Here is a 25,488-nt window from a genome sequence, read left to right on the forward strand (position 1 = left end):
GAATGCCCAGCAGGGGACACACCAAGAGTAAGCAATAACAAGCTAGGACTGATACATCAGTAATACCAAGGAAAAGGAAGAAAAGCAAAACAGAAGAGAAAGGAAAGGACAATAGGATATAGTAAAAAAAAATATAGGGGAAGAGAAATACCAGCAATTTTCATGCCTTTAAAAAAACAAAACAAAACAACAAACTAATTAATGAAAAAAAATCTTATGTGGTAGCTGTAATGAGTCAATAAAAAAGTAAAAGAGAAAGAAAGGAAATGTTTTATTTTGAAGGAAGGTCATCTTTCAGGTGACAAACTAACACCACTCTCTCTTGCTCCCCCTTCCTCACAAGTATAATTCTAAACTATTGCTTAAATCAAAAAATAATAATATTTAAGCTTGAAGACAACCTGGCATTCCTTAATACCATGTACCAACTCCCTGCCTTTTCTGTCTTTTTTTTTTTTTTTTTTAACCTAAATATACTTTTATATTGCAGGTAACTTATACCTATTGTAGGAACTTTAGAAAGGTGTTGCAGATTTATATCATCCACATGAAAATAAAGTAATTTATAGAAATTTATAGAAAAACACCAAATGTTTTCTGGTTTTGAATAAATAAGTTCTTGGTGAAACTTTTAATTATTTTCAAATACAGGTAACTTTGCCATTTCTATCAGTCATAAAAGCATACAAAGGTCAAGCAAATACTTTATCTTATTTAAGTCACTGTGGTCTGTTTTCTATCACTTGCAAGTTCTAAGGTTTACACTTGTTCAAGGCGGTGATACAGCTACACCAGTCTTCAAAATCAAGGCTTTACACAAATTCTGTGAACCTTGATGGCTATGTATATAATTCTTCCAAATGAATCCTGAGTATAATAAATTCTAAGATACAATGGTTCTTTGAAAATATAAATGTTGCTTATATTAACATGGCAATTTCAGTAGACATTTAAAATTTATCATATAATTTTTAAGTGGCCGTATGCAGATGTGATCTCATAAAGAAGATTTAAAAAATCTAGCCCTTTCTTCACATGAATAAATACACGTTTTTTCTGTTTTCTAAGAACTATTGATGTGGATTTTCAATAAGCACAGAAGCATATTAATTTAAATAAATCTTATAAATTGACTAGAGAATAAACAGGCATTTTACAGTCCTTACTGTGTAACTTTGCAGGTATTCTAGAAATCAGAACAGTGGCAGTTGGAATAGTGGCAATCAAAGGAGTGGAAAGTGAATACTTTCTAGCAATGAACAAGTCAGGAAGACTCTATGGAAAGGTATGGATGCTAAATTCTCTTCAATCATCTAACAATCATGCTGACTTTTCCAACAATCATCATGTACAATCTTTAAAAACATATTTTTAGCTGTAGCACCTACAGCTTTGTATGAAATACTTTGTATAAAATACAGGTTGTATAAAATAAATTTCTAACATCTTAAAATGTACCCAACACATACCTAACTTTCATGCCCACTTAAAAAATCAGTGATCAGAGTTTGTATACTTTTTAAAAATGTGAAATATTAATGGGGAATATACAAAGCTATAGTATCCAATGCTCAGATTTCCAAAGCCAAAGTTACTTATACTGAAGTAAAAGTAACATTTTCCAAAGTTACTTAAGTAACTAATATTACTACTAATATTATTATTTAATTAGCATTCTTATTCAATTAATATATGGTAATAATACTAATATGTGGATTGTATGATGCATATTCTTCTCCCATGTTCCCCAATCTAATTATTGTATGATTCTTTTTAAGAAACACGTGTACTTATTTTACTCTAAATTATTTGCTCTCAACAGAAAGTATGCAATGAGGATTGCAACTTCATAGAACTAATTGAAGAAAACCATTATAATACATATGCTTCTGCAAAATGGACACACAAAGGAAAAGAGATGTTTGTTACACTAAACCACAAAGGTGTTCCTATGAAAGGTAAAAAAACAAAGAAAGAACACAGAGCATCCCACTTTCTTCCTCTGGCAATATCCTAATCAAACATGATCTATAAAGAACTAGTTCCAGCAGGAAGTTTATTTTTAAAGAAGACTATTTGACAAGGTATCAAGAGAGGCTGGAATACTACTGAGAAACTGAACAAGCTGGACTTGCGCATTTATGTTTATTTTTAAGAGACTACATGGAAAAAGATTTGAAAATATACACAAAACCAGATTTGCTAACTAAAAGCTGTAAAGAATTCTAAAGAGTTGTACAATCATTATCTTAGTCATTTTAACTGGGTAGTTTCTTAAATTAATTTACCCTGAAGAATAAGTCATGACTTGATTATCTGATAATATTTTATTTAAAAAAAATAAAATAATTAAAAAAAACTATCTGCTTCTTAAATATGGCTGCTATAATAATAATAAGCAGATGATAATGTTGTGTAAAATATGTCAGACTTTAAGGCTGCTGGAATGAGCTGTCAGATTATCAAGTCAATAGTAAGTGTGAAGGCTGAGCAGTATTTTAAATACTTCCCCCAAGAAACTGATATCCTATACATAAACTATATGATCAGAAAAATATATAATCCTGTAAATGTCTATTGTTGTATTCAGATAAAAGAGTTAGTTTGGGAAAAAAAAAAGTTTACTCTACTACAAAATGTTCCTATCTATTAATGAAACAAATACTTAATGCTGCTCTAAAAGATGTTTCAAAATAGTGTATGTAAAATAAGAATAGGAATAAATAATGTACTTCATCTCACTTTTCACAAAGTAACATTTTATATAACGATGAAGCAAAAATTCAGACATATTAGGGTATTTTATGTAACATATCCTATCGTTTGTATAATTTTTGTTAGGGCATACAGCTTTTAATGTTTTGTTTTTGTTTTTGTTTTGTTTTCATCCTTATACATGCTTTTTCTGTTGTTACAGCATTAAACTTTATTTTAAGTTGTATTTGAACTTTATTGTTTTAAGTTATTTAAATGTTATTTATAAAAAAGAAACAAAAACTTATTAAGCTGCATCTGTTTCATATGCTTTTAATTCTAAAGGAATAACAAAATGGTCTGGCTGAGATGCATGAATTTTTTTCTGTGACCAGACACAAAGTCTAGTACACAACCCTCTTGCCAACATACATTGGATGGCAGACAAAAATGACAGCCTGCAGCAAATCGCACAATGGACATCTCAAAAGAAACAATGCAAAAACGTAAAAAATCTTCGCCACATGCTCATGCTAACTGAATTTAATAGCAAGCTCAGAGTTATACTAGGTAAAAGATAGTTGCAACAGGTACTGAATAAATCCTCAAATGGTGGAACCTATACTCACGAGTACAGAACTATGTTAAGAGCCTGTATAACTGATCTGAACCTTCAGCCAAGATCCATGTGACCTGATGAAGAAGAGACATTTTACTTTTCTAGCTATTAAAGTGTTCAGCTAAGCCCTACATGACTAAAGAGTTATATCGTTTCATCCTGTTCTGTTTGCCTACAAGTTTTCTTGGTATTGCAATTTCTGCTTAAAGATCACCAAAACTTAGCTAAAACAGCTTATGGATGATCACTACAAATTTGGGATGGAGTCAAGTCAATTACCAATGGATTTATATGCTCTACTTTTCATTACAAGTGACAAGAGCCAACCATTTTTTTTTCTACATATCAAGTCACTTTCTTTGTAACTGCACTCAAGCAAAACTGTCTGCAACAATTCTCTTTAACAAATATGTACTTTTAAACAAGTACTTGTTTAACAGATACCATGATTTGGAAATTATTTGCGATTTTTGACTTGCTAATATCAAACATCAAAGTGTAGATATAAACTAGTCTGAGCAGAAAAAATTGTCAACACAGCTACATCTGTAAAGCTTCACTATGCTTTTGCCAGTTTATCTATTACTTGTTCACTGAACACAAGACTGTGCTATCAAAGAAACTAAGAAATTTCTTTCAACTTTTGAACAGTCTTAAAGGTTAGGACATATCCTTGTTTGTTTTATTCCAGTATCTCATGGAAAAGGTGAACAGAAAAGCTGGATCAGATCATCTCGATCAATTTTCAGAGTACTTTTAACTTAGAAAATCTCTTCTAGAAGCAAATAAATTTTCAGCTGCCTCCATAAAAAAGGGTCTAGTGCTAAAAAGAGAGCATGTTCATAGTGATGACCAACAGTAGCAAACTATTAAAAGATAAGGATGAATAAAACAAAGGAGAGATTCTACTAGAGTTTAACAAGTATTATTCAAATAGATGTCAGAAATCCCCATAAAAGCCTTTCATATCCATTATACTACGATCCAGTCTCAACTTCCATCACACAATATACCATATGGGAGGTAAAATGATTCATATGAAAAGAAACAGATATACCTTTGGGGATATGATTTGGTATTAACCTTTATAACACTAAAAGTTCAAGAAAACCCAAAGAAAATGGTATACAAAAACCATTGTACACTGTAATTTCTTTGTTATTGCTACAGATACCTTGGTTTTAATCTAGCTTGTTTGTTTGTTTGTTTACCACAGATATTACAAAGTATAAATAGACTGTGTTTCAGAACTGAAATATGAACTCCTGTGGTTTAAACAGCCATTCTATTTAGCTACCTTCAACAACTATTCACATTTCCCAGAAACTGTTCCATTACACAGGCTCTGAATTTTAATTAACAAGGTTTTTCTTATTTCTTATCTTTTGTATTAGTGTTGATAAATACTCTGCGACACAGAAATGAGCTAATCTCACTTGGGGAATCTTACAGAAGACCGCAGAATCTCTATCCTTGGAGGCTTTCAAGACCTGACTGGATAAAGATTAAGCAAATTGGTCTGAATTCAGTGTGGGCCCCGCTTTGAGCAGTAGATTGACCAAAGCGACCTCTCTCATCCTTCCAACCCAAATAAGCCCATGATTCTAGATGAAAGTTATTTTTCTTAAAATAGCCATATAGAATTCAACAATTCAACCTATTTGAGCAACTACATAAAACATGTTTTCTATGTTAGGAAGATAATTACACATTTGCCTTGTAGTAGATCTAGAATAATTTGTATACCTTTATAGGTATGCAAAGCGATGTAAATACATTCCATAAAACAAGAGATAACGACAATTGGACAATTTCCATGACCTGTAAAAGATGTGATATGGTACAATACAGTCTCACATTTAGTTTTCTGTATCTGTACTTTTCTGTACTTTAAACCAACATCATGCATGTCATCTGCAACAATCAGACTACTAAATGATTAATGAAGTTGGTAATAACTGAAATACACTTGCCTACATTTTAAATGACTTTCTGAAGAAAAGAGGCATTCTCTTTATAAATAAGGTGGAGCAAAATTTAAGTTCACATTAAATCAATAAAGTAATAAGAGAACAACAGCATCTCACACTCAACAACCAGTATTTGAGTGGTCTAAACATTTCATAAGACTATGTAATTTAACTCCTCAACATTTTTTTAAAAAACATACAAATTTCATAACGTTTAACATATGTAGAAAATGAAAGTGACAGGTTAGTTGATTCTCACAAAATCAGGGAAACTCTCCTCATCAGAGTAGAGATACATACTCATACATAACTATTATACTTTTTATATTAACATTTAATAACAAGAACCAAAAATTCAACTGTTTACATCACTAGATGAGTTTTAAAAGGTTAACAGTTATTTAAGTTTTTATTTAAAACAGGAAAGAAGCTGAACTTATTAGGAGAAAAGAATTAATTTCTCTGTGCTGTTAGCAGAAGATTAGGACTGTCTTTAACCAGAAACTCAGAAGGGAAAATATTTTAACATGACGTTCTATTAACTTTAATGATATACAGATAGTAAAATTTCTGAAAAAGCTTTTTAGCAGTGTACATTTAAATTAACAGTCTTACATAAAATACAGTTGCAGAATTTAATTATAAAAATTGTCAAAAAATCAAGCATTAAAGCTACCATGTATTAAAACTTGAGCTCTGTAAATAGCTTTGCAATACCTGGCTAAGGAAAACTAACTTGTAAATCTCATTCCAGACAGTGAAATTCTGTAACTGCTTACTTTCCAGACCTAAATAAAGAAGACTATTTCCTTCAATTCTGTTTAGAAGGCAGATCCTAGTTTACCAATATTGGTTTGTTTTGTTAGGAAATGCTTTTACTAAGAGGCCCAGCGCTTGACAAGTTTGACTCATAACACAGAGAGGAAAAGAAGAACTCAACTCAGAGGAAATTACTTCCTGATGAGAATAATGTTCCTTCAGCAGTAACCAGAAAAGAAGATTACTTTGAATGAAGATGCATATGCTTGTCACATAAAGTTTACAGTGTTTTCAGACTGAAGTCCAACACAAAATCACAGAATGGTTGAGGCATGGTGGAAGGCACCTCTGGAGGTCATCTGGCCCAATGCCCCCACTACAGCAGGTTGCCCACAACCATGTCCACAGGGCTTTTGAAGATCTCCAGGGAGGGAGACCCCAAGGAGAGCTCCATTGCTCTGTCACCTACACAATAAGGAAGCGCTTCCTGATGTTCAGGCAGAACATCCCGTGTTTCAGTTTGTGCCCACTGCCTGACACCGGGCACCATTAAAGAGCCTGGAGCCAGCTTCTTTGCACACTCCCTTCAGGTTTTTATAAATATTGATAAAATCCTCCAGAAGCCTTGTCTTCTCCAGGCTGAAGAGTGCCAGTTCTCTCATCCTTTCCTCATATAAGATGCTCCAGTCCCTTTATCATCTATGTGACCTGTCATTGTCTCTCTTTGGTCCACGTCTCCCTTGTCCTAGGGAGCTCAGAACTGGATGCAGTACTCCAGGGCAAGGATCACCCTCCCTGTTCTGCCTAATTCAGTATTATCTTCATGTCCACATTCCCACTATAAACATGTTGCTTTTTTTTTTTTTAATAATAATGTTACATGCTATAGATTTAGTCAGAACTCAGGACAGACTCCCTTCACAGTTACAACAGGTTGTCTACGCATAAACACCATTTACTATTACCTTGGACAGCACCAGTTTTGATGCACATAAAGCAAGTCACTGGCTAGTGGCTGCTGAGTTATGATTCATCTACCAGCCTTTGAAACTTGGTTCTGCTACAGATTTCTCATATAACTTTAAGCAAGTCACTCTCGATGTCCTATTCCCTACATAAGAAAAAGAGGTACGAGTCTGATATGTGCTGCTAATACATTAAAAAATATGGCCACACTAGTTTTACATCGCCATAATAATCTCAACAGGGCTCTAGTCAGCAAAGAGGATGTTGCTGGATGACCCAGACTCACATTTCTGTCACCGTACAGGACACCATTCTGTCACAGCCAGATTGTTGTCTGTTTTCACGCTAGCTAACAAGGCTAGCTTGTTACGTCTAAATGAGTTGCTGTGTATGCATAGTACAGGAACATAGTAATATGTGTATTGCACAGTACAGGAACACTACATGCAACCTCCAGAGGAAAGAGAATGTGGAAACCACAGACACTCAATTCTTGTGTAAGATGCTAAATTCTTGTGTAAGATAGCTAACTTGCCTATACAACCAATTCCTGTTGATCTCACTGGAAATTAGGCAACAGAGAGGATCTGGGAAAGCAAGAAGCTTCTCAGCAGTCGTGAGAACAAGAGATTATTAAACAAAAGTGAGAGCGTCCTGCAAGCCTAAAGCAATGTGGTAGAGCACAGAACAGGATATTAATAGGAAGAGCTAAAATAGTAAGGCTGCTCCCTTTTATTTTATTTTCATAGGAAAAAACAAGTCATTCTATCTTCTTTTGGAGAGAAGCATTAACACCACAATAGCTTCAGTGACTTCAAAAATTATTGCCATTAAAACAACCTCAGGCTAGAAGTATTATTATAATCAACAGCTGAGGTGATTTATTGAACCTGCTCCACAAATAATCACTTTCTACTCAGTTTCATATTGTTGTTTTCATATACTAGCAAAGTACTATAAGGTTCAAAGGGCAAAGGAAATATGATTATACCAGAACAAAACCATTGGAATTTATAAGTCATGCAGATGTTTCCACTGGTTTTAGGTTTTGTAAAAGCATATTGTATTTTATACCCAAATGTTTCTCTGACAATTGTCTTCAACAACATAGATACATTTCTGTTTCTAAAAACTGTACTGCAAATGGAGCAACACACCAGAAATGGATTTGGTAAACAAGAATTTCCTTTCAAGACCGCAACTTGATGAAAGTAACACAGACTTTCAATTTAAAAGAAACAGCAGTTTTTGTTTTATTTTTTCCCGATTGTACTTGAGAAGAACTACTAAAGTAAAAAAGGAAAATGATTCAGGAAAGCTAACAGACAATATATAAATGAAAGTGAAATTGTTCACTTTATTAAGCCACAGGTGTATGTAGCCAATCCATACAAAGATTCTACAAAGCTGTAATTTGTACAGGCCAAATCCTTCAGATAGTTCTCAAGCAACTCTCCTTGTTGCTTAGATAGTCCACTTCACTAGGAAAAATCCACACCGTTCTCTTACATCTACATTACAAGAGAAAGCTTTGTGGGAATGATGGCACACACTAGAACACTTCCCTGTCTCTTACATGTCCACAGAATTTCACTAATTCAAGGTTTCCTGAGTACAGCACGTTCCAAACTTTCTCTCCTAAACGTTAATGAGTACAAACCACTACCTTTTCTTAAATGTTTAGTATAACTTTAAAGAAAACTTGTCAGTGTAATATCATTGAAAATGATAGAGGCTGGGGAGCAGGAAAAAAATTGCACAGAGATATCTTAGCCCATTCAGGTAGATTCCATCACTAAAGAATTCCTAAAACCATTCTTCAGCTTAACTTTAAGACTGGCTATGAATATTTCTATTTTATATAGCCAATTATACACTAGAAAATGCAAAACCAAGGAATCTCAGACTTCACTGCCTTAAATGATACCTTTGATGCAAATTTATGAGTTTTCATCTGAATTATTTTGCAACAAAAATAAGGTTTCCTTACCTTGGTGATTGGATAGTGATCTAAATCCAGAATTAGGATAAGCCCATGAAAAAAAGGAGGGGGAAAAAAAAGGCAAAGATGGGAAAAGTTGGGGCAGAAGGAAGACTAAAAGTAGCAAGAGAAGACTGGTAGCCTAAAACAATGGCTGTAGCTGCCAGAAGGAAAATAGAAACTTTAGACATGGGGAATATGATAGAAGAATCTAGCCAGCTTGAAGAAATAAAGCGTCGGATCACACGTTCCAAAAGGGAGCAAGCTAGAAGCATCAGCACAAAAAGCTTGAGATAAGATGTTAATACAGAAGTAGTGAGAAAAAACAGCAGTCTAATATCAAAGAATAATACAGCCAAAGATCTGGTCCACCAGGACAGGGAAGACAAAGGGGAAGACAAAGGGGAAGACAAAGGGGAAGACAAAGGGGAAGACAAAGGGGAAGACAAAGGGGAAGACAAAGGGGAAGACAAAGGGGAAGACAAAGGGGAAGACAAAGGGGAAGACAAAGGGGAAGACAAAGGGGAAGACAAAGGGGAAGACAAAGGGGAAGACAAAGGGGAAGACAAAGGGGAAGACAAAGGGGAAGACAAAGGGGAAGACAAAGGGGAAGACAAAGAAAGTGAGAGCCAGCAGCCAGAGAAAGGAATAGGAAAAAAAGCAAAAGTCATTAGTAGTAGAGGACGTGACCAATTGAAACCATCAGATTTTACTAGATGAGTCTTAGCATCAGCAGCTTCTTTAAATACCTTGTAAAATTGTTTACAATAAAATACAAGTGTCAGTATACGGGAGGATATATGCTTAGAGTTGATCCACAATTTATCATAAATCTCTACGACATTTTGATTCTGTGCAAAATAAAATGAAATTATTACTAGTAATTTATGTTGACAATTAGATTTTGCAATCTACTATAAGTTACATTCCAATATTCACAAAGTAACATGCATTATGAGATAAAAAATGTTTACAAGACTTACAGGCTGCTGCGGAACTGGCAGATCCACGAGCCTGTATGTTAGCAGTAGCACCTTCACTATTAGGATTTACTGTGGTAGCCTTAAAGCTCTCAAGATTCCATTTCTCCCATACACATTTCCTTGGTTTCAGACCTGGAAAACAAAAATTAAATTTAGAAAAATGTTGGTGTTATTTTTGAAAATTACCCTATGAATCTTTCCAAATTAAATTAAAATTATTTTATTTCTTTCCTGACTCCAATGTTCAAATTTTTATGCCCATGCTCAACCTTAAGCTTAGGAGCCATGCCTATTTAACTGAAATATAGTCATATATTTAAAGTAAACCAGCATTTTTATGGACAGATTTTGCTATCTCCTTTCTACTTCTGCTTGGTTTTGCACATGAACAAATATCCGTATTTTGTGGTTTTTCCAATTTCAGTAATTTAATACATTTGCATATTTTTTGGTGAGGTTGTGAATTACTTTGGCAGCAATACATAATTTACTTTACTCGGTGGTTTTCAGAATTCATTCCAGTAGAATTTTGCACAGCTCCCACACTATAAATTTCATGCAGATACAGAATCTCTGCCATAGCAAGGGTTTTGTTGTTGTTGTTGTTGTTTTTTGTTGTTGGTTTTTTTTTTTTTTCAGTCTGACTAAATTTTGGTTAATTCTGTCCATTATCTCTTTATAGTGGTTACACATTACAGACTCTACTGTGGGTTTATCCAGCTCTTCCAAGTTAAAGGCCCACTTGAGGTTTGGTGCACATAACCTTGAAATATATAAACCTTCCCTAAATTAGATTTTTCAGGGTATTTTTTTCTATATATAATTTTCTCTGTCTGTAACTAAAAAGAAAATTCTGCCCAAGAAACAGTGACTGACATAGAGAAAGGTTCTGAGAAAATATTTTTGTATTTTGTGTCTACTTCAAAAACATATTTCTATTGCATTTGTCAATCAGCTTCAACATGCAAGATAATGAATTCCACATTGTTATGAAACCTGAATAAATGAGCACTGAAGATAGAAATCTGCTCTAAATCTAAGTTTTGGAATGGATATTAAGTAACGTACACAATCTAAGAATCATAAACTCTTACTGTTAAGACAGTAAATACAGATATTTAATCACAATACTATCGCAAGAGAAGCTTCTAGTATAGGTACAGTCAGAGCACTGTAAGAATACTTATACAAACTGACAGTTTTTTCTATAGGGAGATCAAGGAATGATCTCCTAGTCTTCTGTTTAACTAAAAATATATATATATCTATGATCACTATGTTCAGCAGCTTTTCTGGTAATTAGTACAGTTTTTCTTAGGGCTTGACTTTTTAAGACTTGTATCCTGACTGCATTTATGTGCTTACCATAGCTTCTTCCAAAATATTTCTCCTACAGGATATCATAAAGAAAGCAGTGAAATTAAATCTGCATTCATCAGTTCAATTATAAGCTATGTCTCCAGATACGATTATATCCTTGCTGGATAATTCTGCAATAGTTAAGCACTTTTACAGTTAAAAAGAGCTATTCCGGAACAGAGTCACTGCAGTAAAGCAATCACTGGGCTGGATTACAGACTATATATAATCTTAAAAATAGAGTACTTTCTTTTCAGCATCATCCTGATAATCACCAGCTCTAAAGAGATTATCAACTCCTATCCACTCAAACTTTGAGACACACAAGCTTTGAAAGACAGAGACATCAGAGCTCATATAGTTCTAATACAACACGAATAAGGGGGGCTGGACTTTCAGATTTGACTTTGCCCTTGAAATAGCTTCATTTAATGGGGAAAATATTTAATTCTCAATCATCTTATACAGGAACATTTCCAAAAGTGTAGGTAGTTTGTATCATGATAGAGAGAGAGAAAGACAAGCAGGTTCTATGAAACGTCTCACATTCTCAGCAAGACTTCCTCATTATTGAACACTGGAAGGTCCAGTCCAGCTTATCTCGCTATGCAAATAAATAATTAGAATGTAGTATGCTTCCACAGTATCAGCTGCATTCAGACAACAGAATACTAAACAGCTTTGCCAAGACACTTATACAGCATAGTTTAAAGTAGGTTACGTACTTTGTTTGACATGGTTTTGCCAAAAACACTTTGAAATGTCAGATCCAGTTTTTTTTTCTTAAACTAGAAAGAGAAATAATGCCATGGATAGCCAGCTCAGATTCTTTGTCTTCTTTCCAGGCTACTGTTTTACACTGTTTATTCATATTTATATATATTTATATACCAATAATCAAAAATAAGATATTGTTATCAGTGCTATTATCAACATTATCACCTGAGCACAGACTGGCAGCTTTGACAATAGTATTCCCAGTACTGAATTTTCTATATATGTATATCATTACTAGGGAAAAAAGCGTTAGATTCTCACTGAAATGTACATCTGGTGGCCTGGACAAAATATGTCTCATAAAAAATTAAAACCAACCAAAAAAAATAAAAAACCAACTACCAGTACCTGATATCCACTGAAAGATTAAGTCTACCAATCCATCCTTAAAATGATCATCAAAACTTTCAATGGATTCAGGAAACACTTCGCAGAACGTGACATAGATGACTTGTGACAAACAGTCAGGATACACCTACCAAAATAAGAATAACATTGTATCTACCCAGGTGACAAGAAGAGCTTTCATATTACATTTTTTTAAGTTAATGTAAAAATATTAAAGTGAAGTGTAGTAATTGCAAAGCCATTCTGCTAAAAAAAATAGTACAACTTTTTATTACTTCTGTGAAACTTTAGGCAACTGTATCATCAGTAAGGGAATGCATTTCTCAATAATTTGCTTAGCCAATGTATAAGTCAAAGTCCCCAGTTAAGACTGAGCTAGACAAGAATGATTTAAACAAATTATGTACTTTGAATGAGTTGCTTAGGGCTAAAATTAGGATGCAGAATAAAGCATTATATTAATAACATATTAAGTATATTAATTTGTTAATATTTAGCTAATCACAATAGTTAACGAAAAACAAGAACATTGGAAATATCTCATCTTTTAATATTGTTGTATTATTCATACATTATGTGAGCCAAAATTTGACTTTTGATACAGAAGTGATAATTTCTAGCTTTTCCTCAATATTTCTGATTGTTTCCTCTCTTCTACTTACATGCATGTATCTCCAGTTCTATTTTGTACCAAATGCTGCCAAACTGATTATATGTAAATTCGTTTATGTGATGTGTTAATAGTTTTATGAGCACGAATACAGTATCTATATATATATCATTGAAAATACTACCTAAGTGTTCATTTACCTGAAAAAAAGGTATCTTCAGACTCCCTGGGAACAAGAAGAAAAAGCACCACAAAGTTTTCTGCAATTCTATCAAAAAAGTGGTCTTGATCTTCTTGGTTAGGCTTCAAAGGGAAAAAACAAATCAGGAGAGAAGACATCAGAGTAAATTCAGATATTGTTGTGTGCTAATATACTGATGCAAGAGATTACTGAAGCTCATGTTTATTCACCCTATGATGGGAGGCACATTCAAATATAAGAACTCATTTATGCCTGATTATGCCCAGAGTTCAACCAACAACCAAGACCTACCAGGGTTGAGACATTCCAAACAATCAAGAGACACACTTGTTCTCCTTCAAGTCCCTCACCTAGCACACTGGAAAGTCACAGACACTAGTCTCCAAAGATGTGACTGTAATATGTCAAATGAATAATATTAATCGCCATATTTATACTATGTGGAATTTCCATTATGCAATATATCTAAAGTCATATAGTCTAGAAAAATTGATACTGAATTCTGAATGAGTGAATCTCAAAAGTTTTCTTTCCCTTTGTTTGGTATCAGAGGTATTTCTTTGATTTCCAGTTTGAAGAATATTCATAAGACAAAATGCTATGTAGTTTTAAAAATATAATTAATGTAATAAAGCTCACCTCTACATTTATACCTTTTGATTCTTCAACAATGTATTTGGCAACCTGAAAAATGTTTAAATTCATAATTCAAAATTAATGATATTTCACAGAATTATATAAATAATATTTTCAGCTAAGACAATTCATACAATGAAATGCGAATTTACTTCAGATTAGGAGCAATGGTTTAAAACTGAAAGTTTGTGACACATATATTACAAAATATCCTTGGAGATAACAAAGAAAAAACATTTTTCAAGTTTTTTCTTGTTGTTGTTGTTGTTTTGTTTTGTTTTTCCCACAAGCATACAGAGATAAGTGTAATCTCACTTCAGGATCCAAGGAAAAGATTTGTAAATTTTGTCTTTCTCATCTAACCCATAAATAGAATTAAATATAAAGAATATACCTTTACTTTCTGCATCTCACTTGTCTGAATCAGTAGTTTTTCTGCATCAGTTTGCTCAGAAGTAATCTCTTTAAAAAAAATAGCAAGTTTTAGCTAGTAATAGGGTCTGGATTGATGACTTTATGGATTAAAATTTAATCTGGCAAAGACTTTTCATATATCTGGATCTACATCTAAATGTGTACATGCATAAAACTTAACACACTGTATCATCCCACTGCATCACTGGAATAATTGGAAAGCTTAAAAATACCTGTTTTTATCTTTCTATATGTCTCATATTTTCTTTATAACACCAACATCTGTGGAGAACAACATGTTTTTATAGTCACTTTGGTTAGGCATGAAACAAAATGTTCATAAGATCTAGGCAGAACTGGGACTTTAGCTTATTAGATTTTTTTTAATTACAGATTTGACACTTCACACTTACAAACTGAGGAAAAGCTGAAAACAATGATCTGGAAAAATGCCTTTCATTTAAGTAGTACCTAGAAAATTTCTAATGTGCACATTTTATTTTACTTAAATTTCTAGAATTTAGCAAGCTGTTAATCTACAATTTATATCTACATATGCAGTCTTAATTTCTTTGGCTATTACTCCAAGCTGTTTCCAAGAAGTAGGCAGAAATCACCAGTTACATAGGCCTTTTAAAGGGATTAGGATTTTTTTTCCTCATTTTCTAATTATAGCTGCTATTTGAAAAATATAAAATGACTGTTACTTTGTTCAAGGTCAATAAGCTGTTCCTCTAGATATGCTGGTCCACATTGTAATGAACATATTTTTTCAGCATGTTTCTTTAGTTCAGTGATGCATGAGTTTATTCTGTTCTCCAAATCTGAGAGTGAACTGATGTTCAACAGAACATGTTCATACAGAGACTTAGATAGAGCATTGAAGGAACAGTCTTTTTGTAACTTATCCACCAAAGAATGAGGCTCATCCAGAGAGACGCACCTTGGCCAGCTCTTCTGTAATCAGTACATAGTAAAAATAGTTATTTTTGAATATAATACAAATGAAAAGATTAAATCAGATAACCTGTGAAAATTATTTTGGATAAAGAGTTGTAATACTGGCATAAATGCATTTTATGTATACCTTGTAAGAACTTCTAATTTTGGCAACGTTATTAACATAGACTGCAATTTCCTCCTGTCCCATGTTCTGCATCCAGAGGTGATTATATCATCTCAAAAAGAGAGAAAAACAGAAATAGGCCAGGGAGGCCCATTAGAGCATACACAGAGTAATTAAAAAGACTATAACTTTGAGTTAGAAAATGAGATAACTGAAGGAAAAAAGGGTTGTTATGTTTCTAAACAGACAAATAAAATCATGTGCAATTTAAGTTCTCTGAAGGGACAGTAATGCCTTCCATCTGTTGAGAACAGCCTTGGAATAATAAGAAGAAATTCTGCTCCTTGGTCTAGCAAAGAATTTAAACTAGTAGCTTAAATATTTGAACAAATTGTTGAAACCAATAGTAGTCATTTGAAGTTAATCATCAACTTGGTTACTTTCCTGAAATAACTTAGGAAGTGTTAATGCAGAGTAATCAATCTGTTTTTAAAACCTCTAATACAGCTGAAAGACAATGATATGTTCTACCATAATAGTAGGACAGCAAGACAAATTATGCACCACTACCACCCCCAAATCAAATGGAAAGCAAACTGTTAATACATGTGTTCATTTTACTGTAAAAAGGGAAAAGGTAAGTAAAACCAGTTAGAAAATTAAAATTTAATCATATTTTGTTTTGATGTTATCCCGAATTAAAATGTTTCCATTTTTTTAACGTAAGATTGCTCTTCTTAAAAACATGTCTTTTAAATAAAAATTAAATTCTTATAATGAAATGTTCCACCTGTCAAAATATTTTTTACACATTATTGTGTCATTGTTTCTGTAAGAGAAAAAGTTTTGGTTCGATGCAGAAGATCAATTTTTCTCATAGTTCTGTAGTTAAAGGCTTTGAGTGAGGCTTTGATTTGCAAATAATGTAGGTAGGTCAAAAGGAATTTTCTGTTTCCTCCAAAAATACTGTAATTTGGAAGAATCACTGATACCCACATTATATTAAATTCTTTAACAAAATATAAAGTCATATTGAAAGATTTCCTAACAGTCTTATCAGTACAAGAAAACAAAGAAAGCTCATTAAAAAACAAAACTAGCTATTCCCCTTGTCATACTCATCAGAATGTTTTGCCTCAGGGCTCAGGACTTTGTGTTATGTTAGTAATGCTGTGGACCAATCAAATATTTTAAACAAAGCTTGGGTCAGTGTCATCACTCAAGCATGATTCCAACAGTACAAAACTTCTATACAGCAGACAAAAACTTTCTCCATGGTTTACCTATGAGAAAAAGGAAAGTTAACAACAGAAAGGTTGCTCTGTTGAAGATTTGCCATTTCTACAGACCTCTTAGTTTCCAGTGCCTGAGGGTCTAGGAAATACAATCTATGTTCTAACTCAATTCTCAGTATTTATATTCACATGGCTTTGCTCACGACCCCACTCCTGCACATTCACTTCACCATACACATGGGTAGTTAAAATAATAAGCACTCAGACTCACCAAACCTTGAGACTGTAAGAATTCTTCAAAAGTCAAAGGAGGCTTTTGCGTTTTTCTACTGACATACGGTAAGAATTGTCCTTACCAGAATGCCTTAAAAAAAACTAAGATAACACATATCAGCACATATTTAAGCTTTAGATAGTTAAAATTGACAGTCAAAGCAATCACTGTAGCTTACATAGAGCAAGTTCATGGTCATTTCTTGCAATAAACAGAAGAATCACCACACATTCTTAATAGAAACATGCTGAAAATGTGAAAAATATTCAATTTTTCAGTAATCATAAAAAATAATCATAAAAGCAAAAGTTCCATTTTCTTCTAAATATCTCCACACAAAATATGTATGATATTATGTATTTCTAAAATGCACATACACACAGACACGCACACACAAAAAAGTGAATGTCCCCATAACCTGGTCTTGCTGTTTTTATATATTCAGTTTTTGTTCAGGAGTTGCAAGCAATGTGAGGGCTGCAGATTAGCAGAAGTCTTACTGAAATCAGTCGACTAGTATATCCTGGCTTCAGCACAATTAAAAACACAAACACAAATTTACACTGTTACTATGTCTGAGCAGAAACCAAATTTGAGAAATACCTGTTTAAAAAATATATATATATACAAATATATTTTTAATAAATTGTGAAATTAAGAACTTGAAATAAAAACAATGTAACAACAGTTCCGAAGAATGGTTTTGTTTTGTTAATATCAGAGCTTTCAGGTGCACATAACTGCACAGTATAAAATACAAAGCAGTAATTCAGATTTCAGATCCAGTCTTTAAATGATGAGCTCTGTTGTTACCAAAAATTTCCTCTCTGGATTAACCATCCAGAGAAATCATTTAAGCAAAGTAGGAAATAGGACGTTTAGTAAAACCTACTATAAATAATTTTGGCAAGCAAGAATTTTAGAAGCTATTGCAAAAGTTGTCTTTGTGTCAAACATTTTGTCATTCCAACATAATTAACAACTGCACATCAAGAGGTGTTGTCACAGCATGAGAAGAAAAAAATACATGCATCGTGAAAGGTAGACTTTTTCTTACTACTGCAATGTATTACATACTGCTAGCATGAAAAACAAATCAACTCAAAGCAAAACAAATAACAGAATTCTGGTAGATATCCTCTGCCATTGAATGCAATACCACTGAGGTCAGTGAGGTTTTAGAGCTGTAACTGAGATCAAAGTTTGGCATAAAATCTGCCTATAACATTATTTTTTTTCCCCTAAGGCTATTATAACTAATATATCACAGACTTTATTTGACTGAGTCAAAAGAAATATTCTCTATACCGAAATTACTGCTTTAGTTCAGTCATTTCAACCTAAAAATGCGGTTACTAAACGCAGAATATTGGATGTTACTGTAGAGCAACATCCTTAATCAGGTCAAGGAGTTCCACAGAAAAGGTCCCAAGTCCCATTTAGAGAAAGATGTAAAACAACAAAAAAGAAATACCACAGCAAAATTCTTCAGCGCTTGACACAACCACAAGTATGAATTAAGTACACTAGGTGAAAAAAGTTCAGGGTAAAAAAATGCAAAGTAAACTAGCTTTCCTGGATTTAACAAAGGACCAAAAACCTTCCGACATCCACCACAAACAGCGGTGCCAGGGAGCGACCAGAGCCCACAGGGCAGTACAGCCTCCCCTGGAGACACCGCCTCAAGGCGATTAAAACGAGGACGTCAATTTCATAGGGGGTGCAAAACCCTGGAATAAAAACAAGCAGAAAAATGCATATTCCCTCCCTGCAGGTAATGGGATGTGGTTTCTGTTCACGTTTTTTTAGCACAAAACATAGAAACGGGGCAGAACCCTTTCAGGGCAGGAGGCCTGGCCGTTAAAAGCGACACCTCCGTGTTTGGGCTGCTAAGATGGTCCCGCTCTGCTGCTGCTCACAAACGGGGCAAAGCCCTGAGCTGGAGCCTGCTGAAGGGCCAGGGAGGTGTGCGAAGACCTCGAGCCTTCAGGCCGCGGTGGGGACACGGTTATGTGGGAAGGAGTCAGTGAGCCAGACAGACAGCTAGTCAGACAGTCTGCCAGTCAGTCAGACTGCGCTGCCCACCGTCCCGCGCGTGCCGTTGCTAAGGCCCCTTAGCAACCGCTCCCCGCCACCGCCCTGCCGCTCACGTCCTTCCGTCCCCGCACCCCGCGGCGGCCGCAGCCGGGCACTTTCGTTCCGGGGCTTCTGGGGGCCGCGGAGGCCGCGCGGGGCCGCAGCGGAGGGAGCGGCGAGGCGCGGAGCGGGGCCGGACCGGGCCCTGCGCGGGTGAGGATCGCCGCGGGGCCGAGGCCCTCGCCTCGCCGCCCGGGACTGGGGAGGGAGCGCGGCGCGGGGCAGCTCCAGGCCGCGGCCGCCCTCCGAGGCCTTTGCGGGCTCCGCGGGGCCGGGGGAGGCGGTGGCAAAAAACCTGCGAGAGTTAAATTCCGAATTGCAAGGGGGATGTGGAGGGAGCCCCCCCGCAAGTGATATTTCCCGGGTTTTGGAGGTTAACTACAGATGGAGTGGTTATTTTCATTCTTGCAACTTTCTGTCTCAGTCAGAATTTGGATCTTACAGGTGGTGTAAACTGCATTGCTGTCTTGTTCTTTTTTTTTTTTCCTCCTTTAGAGAAGTCTGCTGTACGTATACTGCTGTAACTTTCTGAACAGCTATTATTCTGAGACAACAAAGGTTTTCCCGTGCCATTACAGCAGCACAGCTCTTGGCAGTAGCAATAATGAAGGTGCTTTGGGGCATCATAATTAAACACTGCAGTTCTGTAAGGCATCCTATTGAAAAGAATCGGTTTGCAGGTAGGGAATGCCTGTCAAATTACAGGGCCTTTTTGCTTCTTGAAGATAATTACACATGTTAGTAGAAGCACAGCAAGCTATCACTGAGACATAGTGGATATTTCTCCCTTGGCTTTCTCTGAGATACTTGAAAGCAAATTGCACTAAGGAATGTGTATGCTTATTGGATTTGGTGTTTATTGGAATGGCCATCCCTGATCTTTCAAAAGTTAAAACTTGTCAGTGAGGCAAGGGGGGATACCAAAGCATGCATAAGTATTTAATTTTATCAGAAAATAGCAACTAATTTTTCTGGGATTAGTTAATTTAAATTTATAATGGAAGTTAGCTATTTTGTCGTTTTTCAAGTAAATTACATTTATTTTTATCTAAACAATTCATTTTGGATCACATCTCAGGAATTATTGTTTGTTTTTGTTAAGCATAACTGTTTTGTTAGATCATTTCACAAGTGTGATTCCTGACATAAAAGGCAATCTAAAGTAGCCATAAGCAAATATGAGGGATTACTGCTTTCATTGTGAGTGGTGCAGCACGAAGCGCAGAAGGCAGTTTATAACTACTGAAGGCTGCTCAAGGTCATGAATGTGGACTGCTTTGAAGACCAGGGAGGACCTTGAGTAACGTAGTCAAAAGGGTTTCACTAAAGCTGTGCCTGTGAACACAAACCTCTGCACACAGAAATACTGATTCCGCCTGGATCAGGTATACAGTCGAGCTTCTGATAAGTTATTCAGAGCACACAGAGAAAATGTTATGCCAGCTTCAAAGGGTGAGACAATGTCATGAAGAAAGCCTGAAAAAAAATTATTCTGTCAGTGTTATTAAATCAATATGAACCTGCAGAATGAATCTAGACTGTCAGCACTTACTGTCTAGGATATGGAGTACCAAAGCCATGTGTTTGCTTTTGCAAAAAAATTTTCAGCCTCAAGCCTTGCTCCTGAAAAGCTTCTTTTATCTCACAAAGCTCTGTCAAGAGGGATTTCATTCAGATAGTTGGCCTGCCCATGCACAATAAATTTCAGCATAGAGATCCAAATCTGTATAGTTAACTTATCTCTTATGGCTTTCCGTCCTGTAGACATTTAATTCCTTGTCAGTAGTCATGCTGATAAGTAATGGAACTGCTCATGCAGGTAACAATTGTCAACCAGTGCTTTTACAAGCTTTTAGACAGATCCTACCAACAGAACAAAAATATAATCCTGCACATGTTAAGTGAATAGAATTAGTTATCTGGGTAAAATTATGAATGTATGTACATTAAGAACACGGAGCTCAAGTTCTTTCTAGCTGTGTACATTATCCTCTCCTGAAATCTGTTTGAAGTTCTTGGTACTATAATTACTGAACCAGATGATTATTTTTTTTCTGTTATAGAAAATACCTTTAAGTATTTTTTTGTTAAGTAGGATCATATAGAATCATTTTCTATAAATTTGTGCATAGTATAATGGATTTTTATTTAACAGGTACATCATATCGTCTGTTTCAGCTAAGCATGTCTTTAAATTCATCTAAGTTTTTAAATGAAGAAAACTCTCAAGGACCAAAAAGAAATAGAGAATGTTTGGAAAGTCTAGAATCGCAGACTCCATCATCATTTCGAGATAACCCACTTCAACAATTACAGTTGGCATCACAGGAAGTACTTGAAAAGGCAAAAAAAAGTGGGAGATCGAAATGCCCACGATGCAATAGTTCAAGGATGTTTTATTGTTATACATGCTTTGTTCCTGTTGAAACTGTCCCTACCAAAGAAATTCCGACTGTGAAGGTTAATATTTCTTACGCATCTTTTTTAATATTCTTGTGCCTTTTAGTTACCAGGGACGGAGAACAGACTGTCCCTGACCATTTCTTTTCTGATTCAATCTTTTTGAACAGTAATCTTTAACACAGTAGTGGTCATATATGAACAAGCTACAGTTAGATAAAATTACTGTTTTTGAGGAATTACATGTACAAGCACTGACAATGTTCCACTCTTCCCATAAATGTTTATGTACCTAACAGATAGAAGATAAGCTGAAGTCACTCAGCCTCTCATGCAAATGGCTGTTTATAGTTAGTTTTTAAGTTTCTTTACCTTCATTCTTCAGTTTATAAGAACACTGGCCAGAACACAGTGTATTGTGAACATGTGTTATTTGTTCATAAGCAAGAATAAATGTCACATAAAATGTGTGCTAGAAGGCATATCTAAATGTCATGGTTATAATTCAGATAACTGCTCTTAAAATATAAATAATCGTAACAGTCTTCAGTTACAATATTTGGGGAAACCATCAAAGGTGATAGAGATACATTTTCCAAAATCATTTAGGAACTAAAATGCATTTTGAAGACACTACTCTGAAAGCTTTGTGGAAGAACTTTAGAAGTACTATGGAAATTTGAGCTATTGGCTTTAGGTGTGTTTCAATTAAATGGCCGTTTTTGTGATAGGTTGAATACCTAATACAGATGAGTATTCATATTTAGGGCCATTATATTGCTAAACTTAAGCCCATATTTTGTTTATCATTTGATCCTATTTCTAGGGCTTTTAACCACACTACTGTTGCAGCGTTCCAAATTGCATTCATTGTGTACTTAGGTATTTATACAAATTGAGAGAAAGTAACAAGTGAGTCTTGTCACTTGTCTCTAGTTTAGTACTAAATTGACTAAAAAAATATCATGGTAAAACTATTTAAAGGAAATACGTTAATTACATGCCCATAGGATTTCTCCTGGATTTTGTATAAACTTTTGTGTATACATATGTGATTATAAATATTTTTCTTTCTTACTATAGTTACCTTTGAAGATTGACATTATTAAACACCCAAATGAAACAGATGGCAAAAGCACCGCTGTGCATGCTAAGCTCCTGGCACCTGATGATGTTACAATCTATAAATACCCTTGCATTCCAGAATACAAAGAAAAAAGACATGAAGTAAGAAATTCCATATAAATAACAAGGGTTTGTGCTGGGGAAATACAGAGGTATCTTATGCACTTCCTCCTGCAGCTGATATTACACTCACGTGGAAGGGAAGCACTATTCTGTTAATCCAGTCCCCTCCATTTTGAGCAACTCAAAGCCTGCAAATGTATAATAGTTATGGACTGGCCTCCAAAGCTTGGAACTACTGTAGCACCACCTAACTACCTTGGATTTCCTATGTCCATGGTGGATAATTTGTCCAGTGGATAATTTGATTTGCTGCATACTATAAGGAATATTTTACACAGACATATGAAGATATTCAGTTGGGTGTTCTGCTTATCATACTTAGCATCTGCCAGACTTAAAACTTCCTTAATTTTTTAACATTTGTTATTTATAGAAAAAAACTACCAAATGTAATATTGTCTGTCACAGTTGTCATAGAGCCTGAAAAAAAGTGAGATATTAACTTGGATTTATATGCTAATTTAAATTGAAGTTAATCTGAAATTTAAGATTTACACATCCAATCCATTATTATTTGACTACATGAAAAGGAAAAATGTGTATGTATCTCAAAGAGATGTTATTTTCCTCAAGGAATGAGACATCAAGGAAGGAATAGGTGGTACAGAGGTAGAGAGATGGAAAAAAAAAAAGAAAAGCAGAACGAACAATGGAGAAGGCAGGCAAAAATGAGAAGAGACTGCAGTGACTTCATATTCCAGGCTTTCCAAGCCACAAATTCTGAATGCCACAAGAAGCTACTGAAAAAAAAATTAAGTAAAGCAAATCACTTTCTGTTGTAAAGTATTTGTGGGACCTACAATAGACAGAAGGAAAGAAGTGATTATTTCTTCTGATCTAAAATCTGTGAATGAAATCAAGGTAGAAACTATTCTTTATGGCCTTCTTGCCCCATATACTGCAGCAACATGTGAAATTGAGCTTCTTCGGATATGACACCATTCATTGTCTTTGATGAAAAAACTTTTGTGCAGAAGCATTAGAATTGGTACTAAAGGCACAGATGTGACATTTAATTAAAGATTTTTAATGTTTTTATTCTTTATTTTAATACCATCCTTTATCCTTTTAGATAAAAAAAAGATAAAATATTTCTAAAATATTAAAATATTTGAAAAGATACTCTCCTCTTCTACTTCCTTAAATGTTTGTGGGTGGGAACGGAAAGTTTCGGTGCTTCAATGAAACAATTCCTGGTGTTCTATTAGCATACTAGATTTTGGTAATACTGAGATTTCTTTGTTTTCTTCATTTAGATAGCGCTTATCTTTCCTGGCCCCAATTCAGTTTCAGTAAAAGATATTGCTTTCCATCTCCAAAAATACAGTAAGAAAGCTGTTTGTGACAATGACGATGACTGTTCCAGAGAGCCATTTCTTAAGCAAGCAAAAATAGAACCTAAAGAAGAAAAAAATCTAGGTGAATGTATCGCAAGCAACAGGAATGAGAGCACTGGACTGAAGAAAATAATATTTATTGACAGTACCTGGAATCAAACTAACAAAATAATAACTGATGAACGACTTCAAGGTAATAAATAAATAAGTAGTTACTGCTATGGAAATGGTTTAATGAAGTACCTGTGTATGTAAATCATAAATGATATGAAAATGCTAACAAATAATATAAATCTTATAAATGCAGACAATCGTATGCTGGGCTGCATCAAAAGAAGTGTAGCCCTTAGGTCAAGGGGGGGTGATTCTTCCCCTCTGATCTACCCTGGTGGGACCCATGTGCAGCACTGCATTCAGCTCTGGAGCTGCCAGCACAAGAAAGACATGGACCTGTTAGAGCAGGTCCAGAAGAGGGTCACAAAAATGATCAGAGGGCTGGAACACTGTCTTCTGTGAAGACAGGATGAAAAAGTTAGGGTTGTTCTGTCTGGAGAAGAGAAGTCTCTATGGAGAGAGCAGCCTTCCAGTCCCTAAAAGGGGACAACAGGAAAGATGAGAGGGACTCTCTGTCGGGGAGTGTAGTGATAGGAAAGGGGGTAACTAAACTAAAGAGGGTAGTAGACCTGGATGAAATACTAGGAATGAGTTCTTTACTGTGAGGGTGGTGAGGCACTGGAACAGGTTGCCCAGAGAAATTGTGGATGCCCCGTCCCTGGCATTGTTCAAGGCCAGGCTGGATGGGGAGGGCAGTCTCTCATCTACCCCCAGGGGAAAATTTTACCCGGGTATATGTAGTGTGCACAGCCCACATATTCATTGCTTATTACCACTTAGTGTCTGTCACACAGGACGTAAGTTGCGTTCATACTCCTTTTAGAGGTAACAGTTTTGCCTTCCAAGATGGATGGGGCAGGGTTTTCCCAGGCATAAGCTGTGTTGTATATACATGAAAAAGAGAACTGTTGTCATTTTTCCAGATGAAGTCATCATCCAGCAAAGTATTCCTCATATATTGAAGTTCATAATTCCAAATAAAAAGTGATTACAGTACTTATTCAAACAGATGAAGTTACAGGAAGTACTGGATGGAAACATTTGTGAAGTAAGCCAAGAAAATGTAAAGAAAAGCCTTGTGGTTTGTAAGCCTGCATTCATATATGAAGTAAATCTAGCTAATTGTACTGCAAGAGAAAGCAATTGAGTCCATTAATCTTAAAATCAGATAGCCTTAAAAACTTGGACAAAAAATACTTCTGTATCTTCTTGGAAAAGTGGTATAATGTATCTTTAGAAACCAAAACCAACCCAGTTGCATTAAAAGCAGGAAATACTTGAAAGTATTGTAATAGTAATGTCTAGGATTGATTATTTCATTACAAATGATCACTAGACCCCAAGAGGAACAGTTGCATCT

At 35.0% G+C, this 25,488-nt stretch overlaps 2 protein-coding genes across 17 annotated transcripts in view; one reads left to right on the plus strand and one right to left on the minus strand.

Annotated features, from left to right (window-relative positions):
- The window catches only part of FAM227B (family with sequence similarity 227 member B), a 124,870-nt gene extending 106,324 nt beyond the window's left edge, over window positions 1–18,546 (minus strand). For 4 of the 7 annotated variants that reach the window (XM_048052347.2, XM_067003802.1, XM_048052351.2 and 1 more), the window contains exons 1-7: window positions 15,406–15,849; window positions 14,552–14,600; window positions 14,299–14,366; window positions 13,922–13,952; window positions 13,267–13,292; window positions 12,457–12,583; window positions 9,973–10,104 (exon numbers count right to left, since the gene is read on the minus strand). In XM_048052347.2, coding sequence (XP_047908304.2) covers window positions 9,973–10,104; window positions 12,457–12,583; window positions 13,267–13,292; window positions 13,922–13,952; window positions 14,299–14,313 — 331 coding nt within the window. In that variant the 5' untranslated portion in view covers window positions 14,314–14,366; window positions 14,552–14,600; window positions 15,406–15,849. Of the gene's footprint in view, window positions 1–9,972; window positions 10,105–12,456; window positions 12,584–13,266; window positions 13,370–13,907; window positions 13,953–14,298; window positions 14,367–14,551; window positions 14,601–15,405; window positions 15,850–16,890; window positions 16,995–17,071; window positions 17,141–18,367 lie in introns of those variants that run through there. The other 3 variants (XM_048052349.2, XM_067003803.1, XR_001205441.3) reach the window with 3 other exon arrangements.
- Window positions 1–25,488, plus strand: part of FGF7 (fibroblast growth factor 7) — a 56,321-nt gene that overhangs the window by 26,325 nt on the left and 4,508 nt on the right. For 2 of the 10 annotated variants that reach the window (XM_067003800.1, XM_067003799.1), the window contains 3 exons: window positions 21,185–21,489; window positions 22,513–22,656; window positions 23,934–24,207. In XM_067003800.1, coding sequence (XP_066859901.1) covers window positions 21,185–21,489; window positions 22,513–22,656; window positions 23,934–24,207 — 723 coding nt within the window. Of the gene's footprint in view, window positions 1–1,181; window positions 1,286–1,822; window positions 9,980–18,644; window positions 18,668–19,027; window positions 19,183–19,524; window positions 19,710–21,184; window positions 21,490–22,512; window positions 22,657–23,933; window positions 24,208–25,051; window positions 25,214–25,488 lie in introns of those variants that run through there. The other 8 variants (XM_048052338.2, XR_010834202.1, XR_010834201.1 and 5 more) reach the window with 8 other exon arrangements.

The sequence above is a fragment of the Anser cygnoides genome, chromosome 11 (assembly GCF_040182565.1).
Source record: "Anser cygnoides isolate HZ-2024a breed goose chromosome 11, Taihu_goose_T2T_genome, whole genome shotgun sequence".
NCBI classification, from domain to species: domain Eukaryota; kingdom Metazoa; phylum Chordata; class Aves; order Anseriformes; family Anatidae; genus Anser; species Anser cygnoides.